Source organism: Panthera uncia (assembly GCF_023721935.1).
Source record: "Panthera uncia isolate 11264 chromosome A1 unlocalized genomic scaffold, Puncia_PCG_1.0 HiC_scaffold_17, whole genome shotgun sequence".
NCBI classification, from domain to species: domain Eukaryota; kingdom Metazoa; phylum Chordata; class Mammalia; order Carnivora; family Felidae; genus Panthera; species Panthera uncia.
Window position 1 is genome coordinate 45136580 of NW_026057577.1, and position 21178 is coordinate 45157757.

The following is a 21178-nucleotide window of genomic DNA, read 5'->3' on the forward strand; positions in this document are numbered from 1 at the left end:
GTTACTTTAGCTGTAAAGTGAGTTTTTGTGACAGTGAAATGTGATTGTGTATGTAAAATACTTAGCACAGGGTTAGTGTGAGGTGAATATTCAATAAATGGCAGCAGTTATTGTCAGGTGGATAAGTAAAGATGCCATTCACTTTTAGAACTGTGTTAGCTGAACTAAATAGAGCAGTTTGTACCCTAAAGCAGACATTTTAAAACTTTAAATGTAGACTCTAATTAGAAACCTAACATGTGTAACCTGATATTGTTAGGATTTTCCTTGAAGGGATAAAAATATTAGCATACAAACCAGCACTTAATATTGCATTGTGTGTTGGGATACCTTTTGTGCTGTTAAGCTTTCATAATGACCTTTTTTTTTTTTTTTTAAGTTTATTTATTTATCTTGAGAGAGAGCGAAAGCACAAGCAGGGGAGGTGCAGAGAGAGAGGGGAGACACAGAATCACAGGCAGGCTCTGCACTGTCAGCGCAAAGCCTGATGCAGGCCTCAAAGTCATGAACTGTGAGATTGTGACCTGAGCCCAAGTCGGTCGCTTTAAGCAGCGAGCCACCCAGGCATCCCGACTTTGTTTTTTCCTGTAGTTGCAGCTCTTCTCATATGTTCAGTGATTTATTTGGGTTTGATTAGTTTGACAATATTCACCTACTCATTGGTAAATACCTCACTTTTCTATCTTGTAATCTAGCAGATTTATAATCTTCCTGGTAATTGTGATAGATTAAAGATGGCCATATATTCTTTGCTACTCTCTCATTGAGACATGAGGTCTTTGTTTTCTCCTCTTTTATCTGGTCAATTTTTTAAAAAATGTTTGACCAGCAGAATATGGCAGAATAGATGCTGGGTCAGTTTCTGGGCCCAAGCTTTAAGTGACTAGCAGGTCTATTTCCTGTCTCGTAGAAGGTTCTATCTTGGTTCCCTGAGTTTTCATGTAAGAAGTCTGGCTCTCCTGAAGCTGCCATGCGCTGGGACAGCCCCTGCTGTCCACATGGATGGGCTGTGTTGAGGCAAGGGGAAGGTTAGGAGAAAGGCACTTCTGACCTGCAGAATCATGAGATACAATGGTATGTTCTGTATTAAGCCAGTGCTTCGTGCTTCTTCTCATGGTTATTTTCCAAATGCCAAATTTCTCCAGCAGTACAGGATATAACAATGTGTGAAGATGAAGTTCTGTATTTCAGTTTTTCCCTTAGGTTGGATTAAGTCAGATGTTTGTCACCATTGAATGTTTATTATTAATGAATAGGGTAACATGATCTTAACATATTCTGCATCTCCAATTTTAGGAATTTTTTTACAGTAATTCTTCCTCACCATCATATTTTAATTGTGCCAAATTTCACCTGGCTCGACTTCTGGATTTTTCTCACCTGGTAATAAGAATTTGAGTTCACTTTTAATTTTGTGTTCCTGTAGAAGACTGTGGAACCCTGGGCATTAAAAATGAAAAAAGGAGACAGTGTACAGTAGCTAGGAGTTTCAGCAGAGAGGCTGAGGAAGGGGATGCTAAAGGAAGAATAAGCCCGCACTTCAGTGCTGCATTCTCTGTCCATCCATTGGCACGAAGTTACCATGGGCAGAGAAAATGTTACATGACCCTGTAGGAATGGGGACGAGTTTGAGAAATGTCTCTTCCATGCCAGTAGATAAGGACAAAATTACCCAAAGCATCTCTGACCTCTAAGTGTCCCTGTGGGCCCCAGTTGGCCTTGGGAAGCTGGAGAGAACAATGCTTGCCAGAAAACAAAACACATTTAAAAGCCTATTGTGGAAACTGAGGGAGAAAGACAGACTAAAAGATGTTTCCTGCTAAAATCACACAGCGAGTGGAAATTAATTTACAGGAACCCATTATTACTAGCTTAAACATTTAATGTCCGTGATATTTTATTGATGTAATATATTCTCTTAATTGTTTTATTTTATAAATATAAAAATATTTGTATGGATATTCACAGAATCGCTTGCAGTCTGAGCCTTCCAATCCTGTCTTAACTTTTGAGTCTTCTCATCGTGTTTCTCTAGCGTTGAAGTCTTCTACACAGAGGTTTGCAGGGACTTCACCTTTTGGAGCTGAGTGAACTCTGCACTTTTCAAACACTTTATATATTATCTTAAGTCTCAATAGCCCTCCAAGGTAGATGGGATTTATTATCCCTATTGTTTAAATAGGGAGCTGCCACCTCAGAGACAGTAAATGGTCTTGCCTGTAGCATATCGTGTCCTTTCCGGATCAGAGCTTGTTGATGAAACATTTCTTCTAGTTGGAAATGTAAAACAACGGATATGTGAGATGGGGCAAAATGGTAGTGATTTGTACAACTGAATATTTGATGGAAAAGACAGGCTTTCCTGAATTCATTAGTCCTTGTTACCCACATTTTCTGGGAGTATGGGTGCTTGTCCGCTGGCACTATTATTGGATTGTTGAAGTAACCATAAAGGCCTTTGTGATGATTTATCTTCTGCCTCTTTGTGAGTCTGCCCACATTTGCTGGCGATTTGGTCAGATAGGGGATATCAACAAGGTTAGAATGCTTTTTTTTCCTCTTCCCAGGGGAGTTGCCTTCCTAGTTTTGGTTTACTTTGGCTTGTACATTATAGTGCGTCTTTTTGGTGAAGTGCATCTTTTGGGTATAGATGAGGTGGTATCGTGGAAAGAAGAGTAAAAGCATGCTGGTGGGAAAAAGCTAGACTAGAGCTGAACTGTGCTGTGGATAATTCAGAAACTGAATGATGTACACACCAGTGACTTGATAATTGCCTTTATACACTTTGAGGCATTGAAGCTAGAAAAGCAATTTAAAGGTATTGAATTTGTTTTCACTGTAATTCATTGCAAATAATTAAGCATCCTTTGTGAAAGAACCAGTAATACCTTTATAGATGTCAGGTCCTCTGGTAGGTGCTGGAAATGCTAAGTTCTGAGTTCTGTGTTGTATTTTTGGTTGAGTCCTTAAAAGGGTTAATATTTCTGAGGGACAACAGAATGAAGTGTTTAATTATCAAAGAGCTTTATTTTTAAAACTACAGATGTTTCGGGCATGTGTTTGAGGGGAAGGAGATAAATGCCCAAAGTAGAACTCTGAATTAATAAAATTTGGAGAATGACTTACTCAATTTGGTTAATTTGGTTATTAAGGCTAATTACAGCTTTTGTAGTGGTGACTGTTAAGATAAAAGACCATATCTATTATAGCTCAGAACTTGAATTGAACATTAAGAACATCCTTTCAGGATCAAACCTCTTTTTGGGGAGGTGAGCAATTAAAGAATGTTATAGGCAAATTAATAAAGGCTTGGCTTTAAAATTTTTTTCTCATTCTGCAAAATGGAAATTTTCTAATTAGAGAAATGTAAGCACAAAAATCTAGATTGGATTTTTTTCCTCAAATCATAGAAATCGTTGTGTAAGGTTTCAAGAATATTTAGGATTTTGCTTTTAAGGACCATAATCGATTTGAGTTTTATTTTTCTTTAAAGTGGGAATCGAATATTAGAGTTATAAGTTAATGAGAAAATGTTTTTAAAGCCCCATATATGGTGCCTGTAGCACATAGTAGACATCCAAGAAATGGCGAGGATCAATGATAATGATTATTTAATTAAAGTTATCTTTGGTATTCTTCTATTTCTTAGAAAGAACACTTAAAAATTTTTTTTTATTAGAGAGAGAGAGTAAGAGAGAATATCTTAAGCAGGCTCCATGCTCAGCACAGAACCTGACACAGGGCTCAATCCCATGACCCTGGGATCATAACTGAGCTGAAATCAAGAGTCAGGACACTCAACTGACTGAGCCACCCAGGTGCCCCAAAAGAACATTAAAATCAATTTTTTTAATTAAAGGTTTTATTTTTAAGTAATCTCTACACCCAATATGGAGTTCGAACCTAAGACCCCGAGATCAAGAGTTGCATGCTCTACCAAGTAGCCAGCCAAGGGCACCTCAAAAGGACATTTTTAAAGAAAAGTAGTGTTATGTCATCAAAATCATGTTATCTTCTTATAGACTGTGACTTCTCCGTAGGTGAAGGTGAAACTCGCTGTTCTACTGTCACATTATCAACTCCTTCATAAGCAAGTCAGGCCTTCAGCACTATATGTATCGGTTAATGTTTTTCTAATTTTGAGTTATTTCGAAAGAACTATTGCTTGATAATAAATTTGGTTATTCTGTTTTTAAAACCTTGTGTTACGTTTATGTGGAAACAATGGGTTTGGGGTAACATATATCTTAGGGTATGTAATTTCTACATTTAATTTAAAGTTAGCTCTAGCCCAGCTTTTAGTTGGCTTGGGGGTGCATGTTTCATGCTGATTTTCAGAATAAATTACAGTTTACAAGTTATGGACTGAAATACAGAATTCTGAACTATAGTGAACACATTAACGACAAAGCACTAATTTTAGAAAAACATTTACATCACATTATTTGTCAACAGTAATTTACTTAGTTGCCCTTTTACACACAACCTTGTTAATACACTAACAACCTGATAATGAAACTATACTAGTCATGGCGCATCTTTCAGGGCAACTTCTTGATTTTAGTTTTGTCTAATGTCTACTTAAGATTAGGAGAATTCTAAGATAAAAACGTCTTGGAAGAAAACCTTAGAAGATTCTTAATTTTTAAGCATTACCCATTGAATATTGATTTTGTTTTTTCTAAAGGTCATTTGATGATTTGGAAATTTTTTTAGTTCATTGTACCCTAATAAATATTAATGGAAATTTTTGATCCAGTACATAGCTTTTATTTAATTACTTAAATGTAACTTTTTTTGTGTTGCTAGGGTCCACAGCCTAAAACCTGGTAAAGTTGTATCTTATTTTCCAGTGGAGTTCATTGGAAAAGGCTGCAACTTAACAGGTTCTTTAGATACCGTTTTGATTTGTCCCTTGCTTTGTGACATGTTTCATTTGAAGCTGGGTGGCCATGTTTCATTTGAAGCTGATTGTCCTGTTTCCCTTTCTGGGAAAGGCATAGAATTAATAAGGTAGTGATTTTTGCAATGTCCATTGGCTCATTAGAAGATTCCTGCTTAGAGTGCCCTCATACTTAAATCCTTGGAGTACCAGTAGACAGTATTGTTTGGTACAGATATTATGTAGCAGCAGTTTACTTTGTAGTTTACATGTAGTAAAATTCTTACTGTAAAATATATACTGCAAGTACTTACTATAAAAATACAGACACCTATACTTAAGGTCTTGGGTCATCATGGAGAGTAGGCCTGCCATTGCAGCATCAAGCTGGTGGTTTAGGGATATTTGAAAATGGTATTACAGTGCTGCAGGGTTCAGTAAGCCGGGGTTATTGCAGGATGATACAGTATGTGAGAATGATAGTGGAAAACAAGCATAGGAAAGCTTCCTGGGAACCTTTATAATGACAGGATGATTCACATTAAGGGAGCACTGTGCCTGACCATGAGGCAATAGATTTGCATAAAGAGCAGTAGACAAAAGAGGAGGATAGGTTCTACTCCAAACCGTATCTGAAAGAGGTTATTCAGGAAAGAAGAGAGAGAAAAATGGGTAAAGAAAGAATCATGTAGTTGGAATCTATGGTTGCAGCTGTCCTCAGAGTATTGTTACGAAGTTGGTTAAACCTGAAATGTACAATTTAGAATGCTGGACTGCAAATGTATTACTTTTAAATAAATGTCTACTACAATTATTAAAAAAAATACATACATCTGAATTTTTTGATGTACAGTTTTGAGTTTGGACAAATGGCATCTTCTGTAACAATGACCACAGTCAAGATATGAAATGGTTATATCATCTCCAAAAATTCCCTCACACTGTCCCCATGTGTCCTTTCCATCATTGACTGTCCCTTTCATCGGTGATTTATTCTCATTTCTTTTAGTTTTGCCTTTTCTAATATGTCATATAAATTAAATAGTAAAGAGGGTACACACACACGTCTTTTTCATTCTGGCTTCCTTCGTGTAGCATAATGCATTTGAGATGTTATGTGTATGTCAAGGGTTTGTTTCTTATTGCTGAGTAGTAATCGGTTTATGAATGCACCAGTTTGTTTACCCATTCACCTGTTGAAAGCCATTTAGGTTGCTTCCAACCTGCTGCATTTATGAACAAAGCTGTTGTAAACATTCCTGTGTAAGTTTTTTTTTTTTTTAAATTTTTTTAATGTTCTATTTATTTTTGAGACAGAGACAGAGCATGAGCAGGGGAGGGGCAGAGAGAGAGGGAGACACAAAATCTGAAACAGGCTTCAGGCTCTGAGCTGTTAGCACAGAGCCCGACGCGGGGCTCGAACTCACGGACCATGAGATCATGACCTGGGCCAAAGTCGGACGCCTAACCGACTGAGCCACCCAGGCGTCCCTCCTGTATAAGTTTTTTTATGAACATAAATTTTCAGTTTCCTTGGGCAAATTCCTAGAGGTGGATTACTGGGTTATGAGGTAATTAAATAATATGTTTCACTTCATGAGAAACTGCTGAGCTAGTTTCCAGAGTGGTTCTATCATTTTGCACCCTTTGAGCATTCCAGTTGCTCCACACTTTACTAGCACTTGGCATTGTCAAGTTCTAAATTTCTTTTTTCTGATTTTATTTTAATAGGTGTATAGTGGTATGGTTTTAATTTATACTTTCCTAATGAGTGATGATGTTGAGCACATTTTCATCTGCAGTTTGCTATTATATTTTATTTCATCTGCAACATCCCATTATACACATTATATGGTTCTGTAGATCTTACTTGATGAAGTGTCTTTCCAAATTTTTTGTCATTTTTATAGGGTCGTTCACTTTCTTGATGAGTTTTGTGAGGACTTTTACATATTCTGGATGCAAATCCTCTGTCAAATGTATGATCTGCACATATTTTCTCTCAGTCTGTGACTTATCTTTTCATTCTCTGAAGAGTATCTTTCGTAGAGGAAAAGGTTTTAATTTTGATGTTTGCTTTCTCAATTTCATCCTTTATGGATCTTGCTTTTGATACTGGATCAACTTTATCTTTGTCTCACCCAAGATCATAAGAGTTTTCTCCCCCTCCTCCAAGTTTTATGGTAAGGCTTTATATTTAGGCCTATGATCTATTTTGAGTTTTTAAAAATTTAATTGAACCAATCCTTTAATGAAGTTTTTGGTATGGATTTAAGTTCACTTTTTTCACAAGAATATCTAATTGTTGCACCAGGTGTTGAAAACGTTTATCTTGGGGCGCCTGGGTGGCTCAGTCAGTTGAGCGTCCGACTTTGACTCAGGTCACAATCTCGCGGTCCGTGAGTTCGAGCCCTGTGTCGGGCTCTGGGCTGATGGCTCGGAGCCTGGAGCCTGCTTCCAATTCTGTGTCTCCCTCTCTCTCTGCCCCTCCCCCATTCATGCTCTGTCTCTCTCTGTCTCAAAAATAAATAAACGTTAAAAAAAATTTTTTTACAAAAGAAAATGCTTATCTTTTCTCTACTGAATTGACTTTGAACCTCCAATTGACCATATTTGTGTAGGTCTGTTTATGAGCTTTTTAATCTGTACCATTGATCTGTGTGTTTTACCAATTGTGCATTGTCTTGATTACTGTAAGTATAGGAAGTCTCAAAATTAGCTACTATAAGTCTTTCCACTTTGTCCTTCAAAATTGCTTTGGTGATTCAGTATCTGTTCTTGTGTCCATCATGTACACAAACACCTGCTTGGCTTTTGAGTGGGGTTGTGTTGAGTATATAGATCAGTGTGGAGAGAATTGACATCTTAACATTGTTAAGGTTTCTAATCTATGAACATAGTAAACTTTCTGCTTTTTAAGATTAACCTATTTTGTCAATATTTTGCTTTTAGCATAGAGACTCTGCACATGTTTTATAAGATTTATAAGTATCATGGTTTTTTGGGTACTAATACAAATGGTAATTTTTTGGTTAAATTTTTAACTGTAATTTTTCAGTTTTAGCATATAGATTTACAGTTGGTTTGTGTGTGTGTGTGTGTGTGTGTGTGTGTGTGTGTGTGTGTGTGTTTTATTTACAGAGAGAGAGAGAGAGAGCATGAACAGGGAGAAAGGTAGAACAGTAGAGAGAGTCTCAAGCAGTTGTCATGCTCAGCAGAGAGCCCATAGTGGGACTCGATTCCATGCACTGGGATCATGACCTGAGCCAGAATCTTGAGGCAGACACTCAACTGACTGAGCCACCCAGGCACCCCAATTTTTTGGGGGGGTTTGTTTGCTTTTTGCTTTGAATTTGTGTCATGACCTTTGGTAAACTTACTTATTAGTTGTAGGAGCATTTTTGTAGGTCACTTGTCTGCAAATAGAAATTGTTTAATTTTTTTCCTTTCGTATCTATGCAGTTAACTTCCTTTTCTCGCTTTTTTGGGTTTGCTGAAATTTCCAGTGTAATGCTGAACAGGAGATGGAAGAGATACATCTTTCCCTTATTTTGATCTCAGGAAAAATATTCAGTCTTTTGCCATTATGATGTTCATGTAGCATTTCTTTCACACATGCCTTTATCTGATTATCTTCTTTTCCTATTTTGTTGAGAGGTTTATTTATTATGAAGGAATGTTGAATTTTGTCAGTTGCTTCTTCTGTTGGGAAAAATTACTTTATCTACATCTGTTGGAGATGGTCTTTTTTTTTCCCCTTTGTTAATATAGTGAGTTGTGCTGATTGAATTTTAATGTTAAATCAACCTTGCATTCCTGGGATAAATGATACTTGGTTGTGGTTTATTTTCCTTCTTGTATATTTCTTAATTAGACTTTCTAGTATTTTGTTGAGATGTTTACTTCTGTGTTCATGAGGGATATTCATCTGTAATTGTATTTACTTATATTTTTGTCTGGTTTTGATATCAGAGTAATGCTGGGCTCTTAAAATGAGTTGGAGACCATTCCCTTCTATGTTTTCAGGAAGATATTGTGTAGAATTGGGATTCTTTCTTAAATATATTTGGTATAATTTTCCAAGGAAACCTCTGAACCTACATTATTAGAGACTGAATTGCAGATTTAATTTCTTTAATTTATTACTATTCAGGTTGTTACTTGTTGAGTGATGAACTTTGGTAGTTTGTGAGTTTCGGGGAATTTTTTTTTTATCTAAGTAGTAGAATTCATAGGCATAAAGTTGTTCATAGAATTCCATTATAAGCCTTTAATTTTTTTTTTTATTTTTTACATTTTATTTGTTTTGCGGGGGGGCACAAGTGGGGGAGGGGCAGAGAGAGAAAGAGAGAGAGACAGAAGCTGAAGCAGGCTCCATGCTCTGAGCTGTCAGCACAGGGCCCGACATGGGGCTTGAACTCAAGGAACTCTGAGATCATGACCCAAGTTGAAGTCGGATCCTTAACCGACTGAGCTACCAGGTGCCCCTGATTTTATTATTTTTTTCTAAAGAAGCAGCTTTTGGTTTCACTGAATTGAGGGGGTGCAGGTTTCAATTTAATTGGTTTCTGATGTTATTTCCTTCCTTATGCTTGCTGGCTTTTGCGTTCTCATTTTCTTAAGGTGGATATTTAGGTTATTGCTTTGGATGCCTGGGTGGCTCAGTCAGTTGAGCATCAGACTTTGGCTCAGGTCCTCATCTCCCAGTTCATGGGTTCAGGCCCTGCATCGGGCTCTGTGCTGATAGCTCAGAGCCTGGAACCTGCTTCTGATTGTGTGTCTCCCTCTCTCTCTGCCCCTTCCCTGCTTGTGCTCTGTCTCTCTCTCTCTCTCTTAAAAATAAACAGAAACAAAATTTTAGATTATTGCTTTGAATCCTTTCTTTTTTCCAGGATAAGTATTTAACCCTGTAAATTTCCCTGTAAACTGTTTTCAGGTATACATCACAAATTTTGATATATTTTATTTGTATTTTCATTCATTACAGAATATTTTTTGAGTTTTCTTGTAACTTCCTCTTTCACTCATGAGTTATTTATAAGTGTTGTTTAGTTCCCAGATATTTGGGAATTTTCCAAATATCTTCCTGTTACTGATTTCTAGTTTAATTCTTTTACATCAGAGAGTATACTTCGTATGATTTCACTTCTTTCAAATTTGTCAAAGTTTGTTTTATGGCATAGAATATGGACTGTCTTGGTGAATGTTCTTTGTGCATTTAAAAAAAGTAATGTTTTGTTTTTCCTATTAATGGTAGGTAGAGTTTGCTATAAATGTCAGTGAGGTTAAATTGGTTGATAGTGTTGGTATTCTTCATCCTTATTAATTTTCTGTCTGCTTGTCTTATTAGTTATTGAAAAAGGAGTGTTAAAGCCTCTAAATATAGTTGTGACTTTGTCTATTTCTCCTTTAAGCTCTGTTGATTTTTGCTTCATGTATTTTGAAGTCTTCATGTTGGGTTTAGCTTACTCATTTAGGATTCTCATTGTTTTTGGAGAACTGACCCTTTTATTCTACATCTCACTTTATCCTTGATGTAACTATTCCTTGTTCTGAAGTCTACTTTGTCTGATATTAATATGGCCCCTTAAGCTTTATTTTGAAAGTTTTACGCAGTATATCTTTTACCATTTAATCTATGTCATTCTATTTAAAGTATCTTTCTTGTACATAGCGTAGAGTTGGGTCTTTTTAATCTGAATTTACCATCTCTTTTAATTTGTATGTTTAGACCATTTACATTTAATGTAATTATTGATGTAGTTGAATTTAAGTCTCTTTATCCTTTCTGTTTTTATTCCTTGTTCCTTCTCCTTTTTCCTGTCCTCCTTGGATTGTTCTAACCTTTTTAAGTATTTCATTTAATGTATTGTCTTTTTTGTTTTTATCTCTTAGTATATTTTTTATGGTTTTGGTGTTAAACATACCTAGCCTTAAACAGTCTATTTTGAGTTAACATTTTGCCACTTTAAGTAGAATGTAGAGTCTAACAACCTTATAGGTTCCTTTACTCTCCATTCTTTATTTTATAGTTTTCTAAATGGGTATTACATCTACATACATTTAAAATGACACAAGACAATATTCAGATTTCTTCTTTCAGTAGTCATACTTATTTTAAAGAACTTAAAAGGACAAGAGCAGTTTATTATATTTAGTCAGATATTATTCTTAATTGCTCTTTGTTCTTAAAGCCTCAGTTTCCCTGTGGTATTAATTTCTTTAGCCTGAAGAACTTTCTTTAGCATTTCTTCTAGAACAGATCTTTTGGCAACAAATACTTTAGTTTTCTCTGATGTGAGAAAATCTTTATTTCACCATCATTCCTGAGCAGTATTTTTGCTGGATATAGAATCCTAGGTTGACACTTTAGTTTCTTTGAATACTTTGAAGGTATTGTTTCACTGTCCTCTAACTTCTATGATTTTTGATGAGAAATATCTAATTATTTGAGTGATTCTTCTCTGTATGGTTTTTTATTCTTTACTTTCAAGTTTTTTTTCTTTTTTCTTTATCTTTGGTTTTCATTGATTTGATTATGGTATGTTTGGGCATGGCTTTCTTTGAGCTTACCCTTTTCCTGGTTAGTTGAGCTTCTTCATTCTGTAAATTCATATATTTTCACAAATTTGGAAGTTTTTAGTCATTATTTCTTCCACAGTTTTCTGTATCTATGTCTCATCTTCTGGGACTCCAGTAATACAAATATTACACATTTTTATGTTTTCCCACTTGTCTTTAAGGTTTGGTTCATTTTCTTCTGATTTTCTCTGTTCTTCAGATGAGATCATTTCTATTTTCACATTCACTAACTTTTCCCACTGCCGTATCCATCCTGCCATTGATCCTATCTAGTGAATTTATTTCAGATATATTTTTTTTCAGTTCTAAAATTCCCATTTAGTTCTTTTTTATAGTTTGTGTTTTACTCATTTAATAGTGTTTACCTTCTCATGGAGCATAGTTATATAGTTACTGTAAAGTCTCTGATCATTCTCACATATGGTTTATCTTGGTTGTCACTGTTGATTGTTTTTTCCCTTGAGAATTGATCACATTTCCCTGTTTCTTTGTAAGCCAAGTAATTTTGGATCCTGGACGTTTTGAATATTGTGTTGTGAAAATCTGAGTCTTCTTAAAATCCTCTGGAGAATTTGTTTTTGTTTTTGTTTTGTTTTTGTTTTTTAAAGCATACAGTCAACAATCAGGGTAGATTCAGGCCATAAGTTTTGTTTTACCTTCTTTGGATGACATTATCAGTAAAGTTTTCAAAGCCTTGTCTCTGTTGCTTGCGGTCTATCCAGTACATAGGACTTGGGCCTGTTGGTATATAGTTTTTAGGGGCCTCCCTCTTCAGCTCCTGATTGTGAGGAGGGTCCCCTTTTCCCAGTTCTCTCACCAACTAGATGATATTTTCCTTTTTTGCTGAATGTGCCCTCTACAAAGTTCCCAAAATGGGACTAATTTTCTGCCAACCCAGGAGACAAAAGAGGGGGAAAAAAGTAATATGAAATCAGCCTCACATGGCTTATTTCTTAAAGTTTTATTTCTCCAATCTACTTGTTTATTTACTTTTTAGAGCCCTCAAGGTGCTGCTTTTTGTACTTTTGGAGAGAGATAAGCAATAGTGGGTTTATTCCATTTTATTTTTTTAATTTATTTTTATTTTTATTTTTTTTATTTAAAAAAAATTTTTTTTAATGTTTATTTATTTTTGAGACAGAGAGAGACAGAGCATGAACAGGGGAGGGTCAGAGAGAGAGGGAGACACAGAATCTGAAACAGGCTCCGGGCTCCGAGCTGTCAGCACAGAGCCCGATGTGGGGCTCGAACCCACGGACTGTGAGATCATGACCTGGGCTGAAGTCGGACACTCAACCGACTGAGCCACCCAGGCGCCCCCGGTTTATTCCATTTTAACTGATCACATTTTGTTTTTAATTGGCATTTAAAAATATAGGAATGTAATTTTTAAATACTTCTGGCTTAAATAATCAGTTGTGGCAATTTTAATTTTCTGTGGTAAAAATTGTTTGATATTTAAAATATCAGATTCTATAATTGAAGAAGCTTGCTAATTTTATTAAGTTTTTAATTTTAATTCCAATATAGTCAACATACACTGTTATGTTAGTTTCAGGTGTACAATATAGTGATTCACCAGTTCTGTACATTACTCAGTGCTCATCATAAGTGTACTCTCCAGTCCCCATCACCTGTTTCACCCATATCTCCACCCACCTTCTCTCTGGTAACCATCAGTTTGTTCTTTATAGTTAAGAGTCTTATTTCTTGGTTTCTCTCTTTCTCCCTTCCTTCCTTCCTTCCTTCCTTCCTTCCTTCCTTCCCTCCTTCCCCTGCTTTTGTTCATTTGTTTTGTTTCTTAAATTTCACATATGAGTGAAATCATACAATATTTGTCTTTCTCTGACTGATTTATTTCGCTTAGCATTTATATTCTCCATCTCCATATATGTTGCTGCAAATGGCAAGATTTCATTGTTTTTTTTTATGGGTGAATAATATTCCTCGTGTGTGTGTGTGTGTGTGTGTGTGTGTGTGTGTGTGTGTATACACATCACATCTTATCCATTTATCTGTTGATGTACATTTGGGGATCTTGTTAATTTTATATGTGAAAGAATGTAAAACATCTCTTTTGGACAAACAAAACAAACAGTGGTTGTTTCTACCTTTATTATTTACTTGGCTAACACAGTTGATTAAAATACACATAGATACATGTACCTTTCTTTTTTTTAAAATGTTTATTTTTGAGAAAGAGAGAGAGAGAGAGAGAGAGAGAGAGAGAGAGACAACATCAGCAGGGGAGGGGCAGAGAGAGAGGGAGATCCAGAATCCGAAGTAGGCTCCAGGCTCTGAGCTGTCAGCACAGAGCCTGAGCAGGGCTCAAACCCATGGACCAGACTGCGAGATCATGACCTGATCTGAAGTCGGATGCTCAACCAACTGAGCCACCCAGGTGCCCCACACACGTACCTTTAAAAGAAAAAGTATTGTGAATGAGTTTGAAGTACTAGAATCTGTCTTGTTTTGAAATTAGTAAAGTAAAACTTGTAGTTTTAGAACTTCTGAAGTATTTGTTTGAATTAGCTACCTAATTAGCTATTCAAGTTATGAGTTATGCATTCTAAACTCATTATGGCAGGGTGCCTGGGTGGCTCAATAGGTTAAGCATCTGACTCTTGATTTTGGCTCACAGTTTGTTAGATTGAGCCCTGCATCAGGCTCTATGCTAAGAGCCTGATTCTCTCTCTCCCTCTCTCTCTGTGCCTCTCCTGTTCATGTGTGCTCTCTCTCAAAAATAAATAAACTTAAATCATTTGAAAAAATAAATTTATTATGGTTTTTCCTTTGAAAAACAAGTGAAATTTTGATTAATGTTTAATGATTTCATTCACATAAAGACAAATTTAGTGATTTCATTTATAATAAGATTAGTTTTTGAAGCGCCTGGGTGGCTCATTCGGTTAAGCCTCTGACTTTGACTCAGGTCATGACCTCACGGCTCGTGGGTTCAAGCCCTGCATCTAGCTCTGTGCTGATGGCTCGGAGCCTGGAGCCTGCTTCTGATTCTGTGTGTCTCTCTCTCTGCCCCTCCCCTGCTCACGCTCTGTGTCGCTCTCAAAAATAAGCAAACATTAAAAAATATATTTATAATAAGATTAATTTCTGGTGAAATCATTTAGGGGGAAGTATGTTTAAGTGAATTTTATTTTTAAAACATCTGTTGAAATATACATATGCATATCAATTGATATGCATTCTAATTTAAAAACATCATAAAGTTTGGAAAGCTTATAAAACTAGGAAATTATTTATTTGTGTCCATTATAGTACCTTTATGATTTTATTGTAAAAAGGTAAATTTAGAAGTAAATTTAATTTTTGCATGGAAGAAGCATTTAGAGTGCTTTGTAACAGCATCCATATATAAAATCTGTAGACTAAAGTGGTAAGTTGGACTTTACTTCTTTTTTGTCTTTTTTGTCCAAAATGTGACACAAATAGGAAGGTGATACAATTAGCATTTGAAATATCTTTCATCTTTATATGTAACCATGTTTGGATCTTTGGTTCAAATTTGGGCTCTGTTGACCTTCTTTCCATTAAACTCTATATGAGATTTGTGGCTTAGATTAAGGAGAGAATGGAGTTATAAAAATGGCAGACCTAGGTCCATTCTGAAAGGGTTTAAAATGTATCATTAGGTTTTAGAATTGGAAATTTTTATGATATTTGAAATTTACTTCCCTCTCTCCCTTTAAATTAGGTGCTCTGTGGATGTGTATAGTTTTAAACCCCCACTGCAAGTTGGAACAGAAAGCCAGTTGGCTAAAACAGCTGAAAAAGTGGAACAGTGTTGATGTCTGTCCATGGGAAGATGGAAATCATGGCAGTGAATTACCCAACTTAACCAATGCTTTGCCTCAGGGTGCAAATGCTAACCAAGGTGAGTCCACAGTAATATTTTGCTCACTTTATATTCGCTTAATTGTGCACATATGTTTACAGCAGTAATACAGTATACGTGGGAAAATTATTTTGCTCACTAAGAATTCACAATTCAGGGACTTAGTGTTTTGACTGTGATTGTATGTATTTTAATTTTTACCTGATATCTTTGTGTATGCTTTTTCATTTTATCAGAATACAAATGAATATTGTACTTTTATGTATTAGAATGTGTTAAAATTCTCTATTAATTATTTAGTTTGAAATAATGTAAAAAATCATGGAATAAGGAGGTAATATATTACCATGTAAAACAAAATATTGAGAGGCTTGAGAAACTATTTTTATCTCTTTTGGTGCAACCGACTTCATATTTGGGTTGCTGTGTAATTTAATCAGTAAAAATTTGTTAATTTTAAACATAACAAACATTTATGTGACTGGGTTGGAGGGGCATGGGATGCTGTTGGCATTTAGAGTAGGAAAATTCTTTATTATAATGCATTGTGTAGCATACCTGTTCCCACGTGCTGTAAGCTGATAGTGCCTTCCAGTCTTTGGAACAACTAAGAGATGCTTCCAGACATTTCCAGATGTCCTCTTAAGGACCTGTGTCTTTCATTTCTATGCTCTTTTTTTCAGCTTCTCCCTTTCTATTGGATCTACCCATTTAGCTCAAGTTCCTCTCATCTTCAAAAAACAAAAACAAAAACCAAAAAACAACTCTTTCCTTGGCCCCACTTTCTCTTCCAGCTACTACACAATTTTCTCCTCTCTTTCAGAACCACGTCCTTACAGAAGTTAAGTCTTAACAAATAAAAATTTCATTCACTTATTCCTGTAACTATTTTTGTGTGATTTTGTGTCCCTGCTGCCTCTTTTGGTGGGGGAGATGTCTGGGGGATTTGACAGACTATGACCAATGTAAAGTGGGAGTTAAATGACATTGGAAGGATCCAGAATCCACATTGTCTTTCTGTATGTGCTGGCCCCATATGGAGTTGGTACTACTGAAAGAGCTGGCCATTGTGTCAAGTGTGAATGTTACTATAGTGTTTTCAGTATCTACAGAGAAAGAAAATAAGGTCTTTTACTCCATAGGGACTTGTCTTACCAAAAAGAAGTTTTAAGCTGTACTTGGCTGGCTCAGTTGGTAGAGCATGTGACTCTTGATCTCAGGGTTATAAGTTTGAGCCCCATGCTGGTTGTGGAGATTGCTTTAAAATAAAATCTTTTGAAAAAGGAAGTTTTAGGACTTGGAAGAGATGCTTGTCTGCCTCAGCTTTGTCTAGAAATATTTATTTGCTTTAGGAATTCAGTATTTGAAATCTGTCATATTTTATTGCCCATGATTATGTTAATTCATAACTTCAGAGAAAATAAGTACATCCCAGTTTCTTTTCTAGAAGCATAGAATTTTCAGGTTTACAATTTAGTTTTATTTTCTTCCATTTCTAGGAAATGGTATACCTATATCTATATAGGTAAATTACTTTAATCTCCTTTTACTTAACTGTTTGTTTCTCTGTGTTTCACTTCCCAACTGCTTTTTGGGACTGCCATCCTAACATTTTACAGTTTACATTTTACTTTACATTTGGTTACTTTCCCTTTGATTAAACATAAATATTCCATAGGCTTTAGAAAGCCTTTAAGAAGTGGTCCAGCCTCCAGATGAAACCGCTCATTTCCTTTATGGTTTGGTCCTGGGATATGAACTTAGAATCTAGTTTCTAAGGGTAATATTTCTCGGGCCTAAAGGTAAAGGCACCATAGTTTCTGTTTTTAGCAGAATATCCGCATCCTGCAAGAGGCTGTCAGAAGAGACATCTCTACAGAGGGACTCTGATGTTCAGCCTGCAGTAGTGCTGGGAGTGCTGAGCAGGCTTGGTTGGGGAAAGCCAGCAGAGCCCAGCCGCCATGCCTCTGCAGCTGGGCGGAGTGTGTGCATGACACAGACCACGAGCAGAATTGAATGTGCTGGCAGATTGGAGTGAATGTGAAGGGTGAATCAGGCCTGGTCTTCGCTAAGATTATTTGTTAGAATTAATTAACAACAACAGTATTAAAATCCGCACTGTTTGAAAGAGTAGTTTTTTTTTTTTTTAATATACCAGAATTGTAGCCAGTTTTTTTATTTTAATTTTTTGATAAATGAGCTAATGGTTTCCTCTTTTACTTTTCTGAATTTCCCAAGTTTTCTTTAATTGGCATGTATTGATATTACATATGCTTTATTAACAACTTTTTACAAATTTGTGTATTTATCATTTTGAAAATTTGACAAATGTAATCTGTTTCTTCTTTCCATCTTGTTGCAAAAATTAAAAAAAAACTACATGGGGCACCTGGGTGGCTTAGTCAGTTGGGCGCCCGACTTCGGCTCAGGTCATGATCTCACAGTTGGTGGGTTCAAGCCCCGTGTCGGGCTCTGTGCTGACAGCTCAGAGCCTGGAGCCTGCTTCAGATTCCGTGTCTCCTGGTCTCTCTGCCCCTCCCATGCTCATGCTCTGTCTTGCTCTGTCTCTCAATAATAAATAATGTTAAAAAAAATGTTTTTAATAAAAACAGAACTACAGATATTATGATAAAAATTGACCATAATTTTGATATTAATGAAACTAACTTTTTATCTTTGTAGCCATTGTCTTTGTACATAATCTTTATTTTATTTCCCAGGTTGTTACAGACAATGTTATATCTTACATTTTCATTTAGTTATTATTTCATTAGTATTTAGCCTTTTTTGTTAGAATTGGTTTTATTAGTCTTTTATAGCTAACCACCGTTGGAAGTGTGGTGCATTCCTATACCTTTCGCTTTGCTCATAGGATCACAAACATGTGAAAAGTTAAGATTTTTGCTTTATTTATTTTTTATCTTATTTATTGTAAATGTTCCTCTTTGAGAGAGTGAGTGGGGGAGGGTCAAAGAGATGGGGGGAACAGAGGATCCTCCAAAGCAGGCTCTGTGCTAACAGTTTGATGCGGGGCTCAAACTCACGAATTGTGAGGCCATGACCTGAGCCGAAGTCTGATGCTTAAGTGACTGAGCCACCCAAACCCCCTGAGATTTCTGCTTTTTTTAAAAAATGGAATCATACTCTAAAACTTACTTTTCTTGAGTGATACCACAGTGAGCCAAATTGACAAGTAGAACTCTTAATTCTTTTAATATATGCATTATACTAAATTGCTTTTTTAAAGGCTTGATTTAGTTTTCAATTCTCTTTCTGTGATTTGAGCTAAATAAGTGTAATGACAGAGCCACTTAAAATGTGTAAAATTTGGACTTTGGAATATTTACCCAGTTGACACTGGGTGAGAGGTCACGGAACCAGTTTTTTGTTGGGTAGGGATATCTTTACTCTGCTCAACACAAAGCCCCAGTAGGTTCACAGGGCCTTAAATGTAGGGCCCACTCTTCCTCTTTGCAAGGTGTTCATCTGCCCACTGGGCAGGGCCGTGACAGATACGTCACTATTTATGCCTCGCGTATTCAGTCATCATACATTTTGATATGTCTCCCATTTAAATACAGATATCTAAGTTGACCTGAAACCAAGCTGAAGGTTTGGTAAAACTGAAGGTCTCTCTTGTGAAGACCTCACTGAAGCCTGTCACAACAGCTGAAATAGCTGAGTTTGGAGTGTGGATATTTATGTTTTGATCTTGATGGCCATTGCCTGGCTGTGTGACCTTGGCAAGTCACTTTAATCTCTCAGTTTTCAGTTCCATCAGCAGAATAGGGGAGTTGCACCAGATGAGTTTTCAGAGTGCTTCTCAATTCGGTTGTGTTTTGGTTTTTATGATTCCCTTTACATCTTTGCGGAGCCAAAGCTCCAGTTTGCTTCTCATTTAGTTAAGCTTCAGTACAGTGAGGGGTGATACTTGAGCTAAGTAAAATCTATATAGGAATAGTTTGTTTTCCTGATTATCACTTGAGGCTTGCTAAGGTTTGTGCCACAGTTGAAGGTAAGTCTGGAGTGGGGACCCGAGGTGTGGGATTGCAGTTGCAGAATTGGAACCATGTCATCCAGAGGGACTGAATAATCCCAGGATTTAGGATGAGAATATTCTTTATTCCCCAAACATTTCTTTTCTCCGTCAGGTCCTGAAACTTGAACCCTCTTCGGAGTGTATGCTTCTGCTCTTTTGTGATGCCCCGGCATACACTATGCTGGGGACATCACACCAGTCATGGAACCTGCACAGGAGTCAGGAGGCAGCCTGTAGGGGCAAGGTAAGTGCGCTGGTTTGTTTTGTAGCTATGTTGTGTGGCTTTGTGAAATGTTAACTATATGCATTTATGCCCTTTGGGATATAAAGTGGCATTTAAGCATTATATCCCAAGAAGCATAATAGTTTTAATTGTGCAAAACCGCACAATATAGTTAAAAAATACAACCAAAAGCACAACCCTTATGCATATCTTTTAAAGGCTGATTGCATCTTCCTGAAAGGTTCCATGGCTGGTGTCGCATCTCTTGCATAGTGTTTGTGAGAGCTGTTGATCCCATCAGGGCAGCCCACCACAGCACCTCAGAAGTGGGGAGCAGTGAGTTTTCATGTGACTTTTGTGCCGAGTGCCTCCTTTGAGTGTATTTGGCATGGAAACTAGACTTGACCCTTCTTTTTGCAGGATGCCTTTAACCTTAGCTTTGATGGCTGCAGAGTGTTTGTGTTTGATAAAACAAGTGAGTGGATGGTGGCTCTTTGGGCTGACTTGCCTCCTAGTACTTAGGACACGAGAGTATTCACCCTTCATCTTTCTGCTTAGGGGGTGCAGGACAGTGTGTGTGGGTGTGTTCATGAACATCTGGCCACAGAATGGTATGACTGATTTATTCACATGTGAATAATAGCTGACACGGCTTTCTGAATTGTGGAAAAAACAGATTCATCGAACAGGCCACATCGGACAGTGTTCACCCGAGCCATCGAGGCATGCGATCTCCACTGGCAGGATAGCCACTTGCAGCACATTATCAGCAGTGACCTATACACCAACTACTGTTACCATGACGACACTGAAAACTCCCTCTTTGACTCCCGAGGGTGGCCCCTCTGGCATGGTAAGTGGCCAAACCGGAAAGACATTTCCATGACTTACTTCTTTGTTTCGTTTCTATAGCATTATTGGAGTGGGAGGTGGAGAGTTGAGGGATTCAATGGGAGACGGATGAATGCTTGGCAGGAGGAGCTGAGTTTTGCATTCAAGTCCAAGTTCAGAAATGGCTTCTTACGTCTTTTTAATAGTATTTTGGGGAAAAACATCATACTATTTACATGCTATTTTTGTACATATATCTGACGATGACAACTTTGTCCCCTTAACTTTTTCTGTTTTAGAACATGTTCCTACAGCTTGTGCAAGAGTGGACGCATTACGTTCTCATGGGTACCCCAGAGAAGCCCTGAGACTAGCAATAGCTATTGTTAACACGTTAAGAAGACAGCAACAGAAACAGTTGGAAATGTTCCGGACTCAGAAAAAAGGTGAATGTGAAGGAGTTTGTTTCCAATGGAATGGGATTCTTGGTGATGACATCACTGGATTTTGTCGTCTTTTGGGGAGAGATGGCTTTTGAAATTAGGAGATGGCTTTACTCACCACTCATTTGGAATATGTAATAGCTGATCTGTGAGAAATTTGAGGCATGTTTTGTCTTGGTTAAATGTTGTAAGAAATAGGATTTTTAAAAACATTTCTTAGGTTAGTTAATTTTTTTAAGGGGATAATTTTGTTGTTGTTCAAGTAGTTATTTAGTGTGTCTGAATTATCAAAAATGCCAGTGAGCCAATAGCTTATTTTGTGAAA

At 36.8% G+C, this 21178-nt stretch overlaps 1 protein-coding gene across 7 annotated transcripts in view; it reads left to right on the forward strand.

Moving 5' to 3' along the window:
• ZSWIM6 (zinc finger SWIM-type containing 6) overlaps positions 1–21178 on the forward strand; it is a 198593-nt gene that overhangs the window by 156311 nt on the left and 21104 nt on the right. For all 7 annotated transcript variants that reach the window (XM_049649510.1, XM_049649504.1, XM_049649506.1 and 4 more), the window contains 3 exons: positions 15177–15356; positions 20256–20432; positions 20710–20856. In XM_049649510.1, coding sequence (XP_049505467.1) covers positions 15177–15356; positions 20256–20432; positions 20710–20856 — 504 coding nt within the window. The remainder of the gene's footprint in view (positions 1–15176; positions 15357–20255; positions 20433–20709; positions 20857–21178) is intronic.